Source organism: Triticum aestivum, chromosome 2D (genome assembly GCF_018294505.1).
Source record: "Triticum aestivum cultivar Chinese Spring chromosome 2D, IWGSC CS RefSeq v2.1, whole genome shotgun sequence".
Taxonomy (NCBI): domain Eukaryota; kingdom Viridiplantae; phylum Streptophyta; class Magnoliopsida; order Poales; family Poaceae; genus Triticum; species Triticum aestivum.
The window spans coordinates 362738604-362745160 of record NC_057799.1 but is presented as its reverse complement, the minus strand read 5'-3'; the positions used below and the strand labels follow the sequence as shown (position 1 = coordinate 362745160).

Genomic DNA, 6557 nt, shown 5'->3' with positions numbered 1-6557 from the left:
GTAGTGGAGCACTAGGAAGGCATATCTACCATATATTCAAAAGATCATGCAAATGGTGAAGGTGCCAAGACATGTGCTGAGACTGCTGCAGATCCAGAAGAACCAATTGAAATCCCTCCAGAAATGGTACCAAAGAGACAATGAACAGGGATGCCATTTATGTACATGATTGGAGAAATGAGGACTACTTTTAAGGATGCTTTGAAGACAACTGATCCACTTCCATTGCCAAAGGTTACTACTCCTTCTGAAATATTTGCTGCACTCGAGTTGATACCAGAGTTGACAGAAGCAAGACATGTTGCGCTCTTTCGCAAAGTTGTTTTTAATGAGCGCTTGTTTGAAGCTCTAAAGGAGCTGCCCATACAATTCCTGTTTTGATGCATATACTAATGTTGCTATGCAATTTCATAGTCTGACATCCAAACACGATTCCGTATTGAAACCTCGGGACGATTCCGTGAGCCAATTCAATAAACATCCAAACAACCCAATATGTATTCATGTCCATTACAGTTTCCCGACTGAATTGGAATTGAAGCCAGTACAATACGGAGGCCTCCAGTACAGACATCCAAACGCAGCGTTAGTGTTTTGACATGTCATCAGGGGTGTGCTCGTGTCTGTGGCCTTTGTCGATGCTTGTTCCTTCAGTTGCCTCCAATGTGTGGGGACTCACTTGTGAAGTTTTTGTGCAAGCGGATTGTAGGGTGACGTGATTGGGGAGTTTGTGTGTCTTTCTATGTGGTTTTGTGGTCTTATGTTTTGGGAGCAGTCCGCTTGTATCATGGGGTTGTGGCTTGGTTGCCCTTTAGGGCCAAGCCTGTAACATCTTTTGCCTGGTTTTTTGTTAATTAATCGGGCAACTTTGTTCTCCTTCCTTAATAATTAATGGACGAGGCAAAAGTTTTGCATTGGTTTTGAAAAAATAGCAATATACAATACAAAACACTCAATGGCCACACGCCCAAGATTTACACAGGCACACAGAACACTAGTGGATTTCACCTTGATGCAAACAATCGGACGGGTCGTGGTGGCCCTGATTTACATGCCGCATCCGGGCCTTGGGGATTCAGTTCCGAGGGGTCAAAGATTGGTCAACCTACACGGGTAATACTATCCGAGAAGAAGACGCGCTACTGTACGAGCTCGGGTATGAGCCTCAGCAGGAAGGAAATCTCCCGCTGCGAGAAGTTGGGCGTCTTCTTCGCCGGCGCAGCCCTATCCGGTCCCAACCTTCCGGCCTGGCCTTCTTCGGGGCTGGGCTCCGGCGCCACCACGGCCGCGAACTCGGAAACGGCCTCGGCGATCTCCTGCACCAGGTCGACGATCACGCCGTCCACCCCCATCAGGTGCTGCATGTACACCGCCTCCGGCACGTTGCTGCAACAACATCGGATTCAGTATCTTATAAGTACTACAGTCTACAAGACACAACTGTCTGGTGCAAACTTCGGGCCGCTGGCTTACTTGAGCTGCCCGTAGGTGAGCAGGGAGAGGTCGGACTCCTTGACCCTGGCCACCGCCGACGGGTGCCGGAACACGGCCCTGGCCTCCGACACGATGCCCTGCAGGCCGCCGGCGCGGCACAGCCTGACAGCCTCCTCCAGCGAGTTCCGCCTTGCGTCGGCGTGGATCTGCGTCCCTCCAACCGTCAGGAAGTAAACCTGGCAATCAGATTATTTGCACGGTAACTTTGGAAGGTCAGTCACTGTTCACGGCCCGAAAATGCCATTCTATCTGAACAAGAACAATGCAAAAACAGCAGCAGGCCGTTGTTACACCTGCAGGGAATTTGATTATATTGTACACTAATTTCACTTACAGGGTACTGGTCTTGCAGTTTTCGCATAAGCTGCGCGGCGTCAGGCTGGAAGCTGGAGAAAATGACGGGCCTGTCCTTGGCATGCTCAAAAACAACCTGAAGAAAACAAACACACCACGGCTGTTAATCCACATGTATCTTCAGAACATTACAGAAAGAAATGAAGGCCATTATGCTAGCTTCTTGCCTTTAGGATGGCTTGCAGGACGCCGGCGAGCTCCTCCTCCTGGTAATCGAGATCATCGTCAAACTTGAGCTCGACATTGAAGCCGACGCGCGCGTCGACGCCCTCGAACGCCTCCCGCAGCGTGCAGAGCGGTTCGTCGGAACGGACGTCCCACATCAGTGTCCTGCCGTCCTTCAGCTTCCGCAGCAATGGCCTCCCGACCTGAATCAAGATGCTAGTCAGATGTCACGGTTGTCCAGAGGGTGCGTGTCGTCGGTCATATGGTCGCAGTCCTCGGTTGTTCTGTTCTGTGTACCTTGTCCTGGTCCTTTTGAGGGCCGTAGGAGAGGAACTCGTCAAGTGGAAGATCAGTGACGCGCTTCCCGGAGATTTTGCCCTGAAATTTCGGTCATTGTTTCGTGAGACCTCGCAGTCGCAGCATCGATCGGCCATCGGGATGGTGCATGCTTCTTTTCTTCTTCTTTTGTGCAATGAAAAGTTTATCGGGAGTTGGAAACTTACATCTTGTTCGGTGTAGATGAAATTGTCGTGGAAGACGATCGGGCAGCCATCTTTGGTCACCTGAAGAACAAAATGGAATGTGACGTTTTAAAAACCGTCACGCTTCACGCCTTTGCAGTTGCGGGAGAAAATGAAACAACGCATATATGCATGTGAGATGTGACGCATCTATAGCTTGCCAGGTCTGTTTGAGCGCAGGAATATCATAAAATAAGTAGTAATAAAAAAAGCCCTGGAAAGAAAAGAAAAAAGCTCTCGAGCTCCACACTAGGCCAAAAATAATCCGGATGGAATGGAGTCTCTTCTGTGCTGGACCGAACTAATAAAGGGAATGCACGGTCAAATTAGGAGCCCGACAAATGTTATCCACAGCCAGGTACTACGTCGCCTAATTTGTAGTAGTGCTGTACACGCGCTTCGCCAGCACCTGGAGACAGCCTGCCCCGGCCCGTGCCACCCACCGCCGAAGGAGAGGACCGAGCTGCACATGGCACCGCTCACAACCGCCAGCTCGATCGAGACTTCCGTCGGGGGTCAGCTAATGGCTAATGGAGTACGTAGTTGCGGCTGTAATAATAGTTTACCTGGACGTCGAACTCGACGTAGCCGACGCCGGCGACGCGTGCGGCGTCGTTGAAGGACCGCACCGTGTTCTCCTTCACCTCCCGCAGCCGCTCGTCCGGGGACGCCAGCGCGTTCATCCCCTTCCCACGGTGGCCGACCACCACTAGCGGCGGCCTCCCCGCGGCAGCCGGCGCCGCCATCATCGACTCGGCGCCTGCACGCAACACGGACAGGATATACAATGAGGCTACACATCCACCGACGACGCACACGCACGCACGCATTTCAGTCACGCGGACGCACGCACGTACCGTTGATGCACGCGGAGGCGAGGTTGAGCTGCGCGGCGATGTCCGGCACGGCGGCGGCGGCGGCGGCGCGCGCGGCCTTGGGCTGGGCCATGTGCGTACGGCTATAGTACGCCGACAAAGCCGAAGAAAGAGCGTGCCGTCGGCTGGCCGCGGCGACGTGCGACCGCTGACTCGCGCCAACCGGGGTTGATCGAGGCGGTTAAACAGCGAATACTTATGGACCCTTGCGTGGCCGTGGATGTGGGAGAGGCGTCGGGGAGGACGCAGGCTATATATACACACGCTTTGCTTGTTCGTCCGTGTCTAACGTGCAATAAACGTGAGAATAGAAAGGGGCAGAGGTTAAGCGATAAGACTTACACATCTCCGGGACAGGTCGCGTTAGGTTTGGATGTTGGAGGCGAATCGGAGCTGACGGGGACGAGCGTCGGAGGTTTATGCCGCGGGATATCCTCTCCCAGTCCGAGTCCCAGGCGACAGGAGGCATGAAGGAAAGCCGCCGTCAGCGGGAGAAGCTTCGCGCGTGTTAGATAATAATGAGAAATAAACGAGACAGAGAGACACGGAGATTTTTACGTGGAAACTCTTACGGGAGAAAACCACGGACGCACGAAGGCGCAATTACTATGAGGAGGAGTATTACAAGCACGAGACGACAGACCGTCTTAGGTGCGACTACATGGGGTATATATGAGGGCAATACATGAGAGTTCTTGGAGGACAAGTAAACGAGTTGTACTCGTACACGTCGACGTCAACGCAAAGGCCCACACCAGTTGTACTACGTCTAGTCCAACACGGTATAATTTGGATCACAATTTAACAATCTCCACCTTGATCCAAATTCCCTCCAGTAGTCGAAGAAAGTAAATAACTCCATCCAAATCAGCATAAACACCTTGTGTGTCAAAGTCCATAGGACTAGTGAGAAATACCAACTAAGCCTGAGTAAAGCTCAAACTTATTGGTCGGAACTGGCTTTGTCATCATATCAGCAGGATTATCATGAGTACTTATCTTGCATACCTTCAAATCGCCTTCAGCAACAACATCTCGAATATAATGAAATCTGACATCAATGTGCTTTGTCCTCTCATGATACATTGGATTCTTTGTAAGATATATGGCACTTTGACTGTCAGAAAATATGGTAGGGCAAGATGAATCTCCACAAAGCTCAGTATACAAACCTCTCAACCAGATAGCTTCTTTGCATGCCTCAGAAATAGCCATATACTCGGCATCAGTAGTGGAACAAGCCACAATAGACTGCAAAGTTGCTCTCCAACTCACAGCACAACCACCAATGGTGAAAACATAACCTGTGAGTGATCTTTTCTTATCCAAATCACCAGCAAAATCAGAATCAACAAAACCAACAAGTCTATCTCTAGTTTTCCCAAACTGTAAATAAGCATTAGAAGTACCTCGCAGGTATCTGAAAATCCACTGAACTGCTCTCCAATGCTCTTTTCCAGGATTAGCCAATGCATAAGATAAATCCGGACGAGAACAAACCATGGCATACATAAGTGAACCAACTGCACTCGAATAGGAAACTCTAGACATGTACTCAATATCTGCATCTGACTTAGGACATAAGTCTGATGATAACTTAAAGTGTGCATCTAACGGAGTACTTACTGGCTTGGCATTATGCATATTAAAACGACGAAGAACTTTATCAATATATCCCTTCTGACTAAGATACACTTTTCCAGATGGTCTATCTCTGGATATTTCCATGTCAAGAATTTTCTTTGCTGCACCCAAATCCTTCATCTCAAATTCATTACTCAATTGCTTCTTTAGTTCATTAATCTCTGACATACTCTTTGCAGCAATAAGCATATCATCAACATAAAGGAGCAAATAAATAGTTGAACCATTGACAGTTTTCAAATAAACACAACTATCATAATTAGACCCTTTGAAACCTTGAGAGAGCATAAAGGTGTCAAATCTCTTGTACCACTGTCTAGGGGATTGCTTCAATCCATAAAGAGATTTCTTTAACTTACAGACAAGCTTTTCTTTTCCAGGAATAACAAAACCTTCAGGTTGTTCCATATAAATATCCTATTCTAATTCTCCATGTAAAAATGCAGTTTTAACATCCAATTGTTCAAGCTCAAAATCATTCATGGCAACAATACTAAGTAAAGTGCGAATAGAGCTATGCTTCACAATAGGAGAAAAGACTTCGTTATAGTCAATACCTGGAATTTGGCTACAACCTTTAGCAACTAACCTTGCTTTATATCTTGTCTCATCATTAGGAGAAACACCTTCTTTCCTCTTGAAAACCCACTTGCAACGAATAGGTTTCTTCTCTCTAGGTAATCTTACTAAATCCCAAGTGCCATTCTTTTCAAGTGATTCCATCTCATCATGCATAGCGGCCATCCACTTATTACTATCACTAGAAATAATAGCCTCGGAATATGAAGAAGGCTCAGCATTACCTTCAATTTCTTCTGCAACAGATAAAGCAAAAGAAACAATATTGCACTCTTCAAGTTTAGTAGTACCCCGCCTAACTCTGTCACGTGCAAGATTCCAACTGGGTGGAACAATAGGCTGATTTGGAGTGGGAGTGACATTATCATCATTAACGACGGGTTCATCATGTGCATCAACAATTTCATTACCAGATGTATCACCTGAATCAATAACATGCTCCACCTGAACAGTAGGCTTCTGAACAATAGACTGCTGTTCACTCTCAACGGGAACATTAGCAGATGAAACATCATGTAACATAGTAGATTCATTAAAGATAACATTTCTGCTAATAACAACCTTCTGGGTTTCAGGATTCCACAATTTAAAACCTTTAACACCAGATTTATAACCAAGAAAGATGCACTTAACAGCCCTAGGCTCCAACTTTTCATTATCAACATGAGCATAAGCAGTGCAACCAAAAACTCTCAACTGTGAATAATCAGCAGGTGAACCATACCATACCTCAATTGGAATTTTCTTATTAAGAGCAATAGATGGTGAACGGTTAATGAGATAACAAGCGGTGGAAGCAGCCTCAGCCCAAAAACGCCTATGCAAACCTGCATTGGACAACATGCAACGGGCTCTGGAAATAATGGTCCTGTTCATACGCTCAGCAACACCGTTTTGTTGAGGAGTATAAGGAACGGTGTAATGT

The 6557-nt window shown here is 47.5% G+C and overlaps 1 protein-coding gene across 1 annotated transcript; it reads right to left on the bottom strand.

The window, feature by feature from the left end:
* Window positions 1-981: 981 nt before the first annotated feature.
* Window positions 982-3691, bottom strand: LOC123049340 (glycerophosphodiester phosphodiesterase GDPD2). The gene is made up of 8 exons (XM_044472270.1): window positions 3392-3691; window positions 3101-3294; window positions 2517-2576; window positions 2311-2391; window positions 2016-2216; window positions 1829-1924; window positions 1474-1670; window positions 982-1386 (listed from the first exon to the last, which is right to left on the bottom strand). Exons 1-8 carry the CDS (start codon window positions 3480-3482, stop codon window positions 1140-1142), a joined length of 1167 nt encoding a protein of 388 aa, XP_044328205.1. The 5' UTR covers window positions 3483-3691; the 3' UTR covers window positions 982-1139.
* Between the last annotated feature and the right edge of the window lie 2866 nt (window positions 3692-6557).

What these genes read in the sequence shown, in the direction of transcription:
- LOC123049340 (XM_044472270.1), bottom strand. Translation starts at nt 3,482, where the DNA reads ATGGCCCAGCCCAAGGCCGCGCGCGCCGCCGCCGCCGCCGCCGTGCCG. An exon ending in ACGTCGAGTTCGACGTCCAG is followed by an intron (nt 2,577 to 3,100) that starts GTAAACTATTAT and finishes TTTGTTCTTCAG; the next exon opens with GTGACCAAAGATGGCTGCCC. An exon ending in TCATCTACACCGAACAAGAT is followed by an intron (nt 2,392 to 2,516) that starts GTAAGTTTCCAA and finishes CCGAAATTTCAG; the next exon opens with GGCAAAATCTCCGGGAAGCG.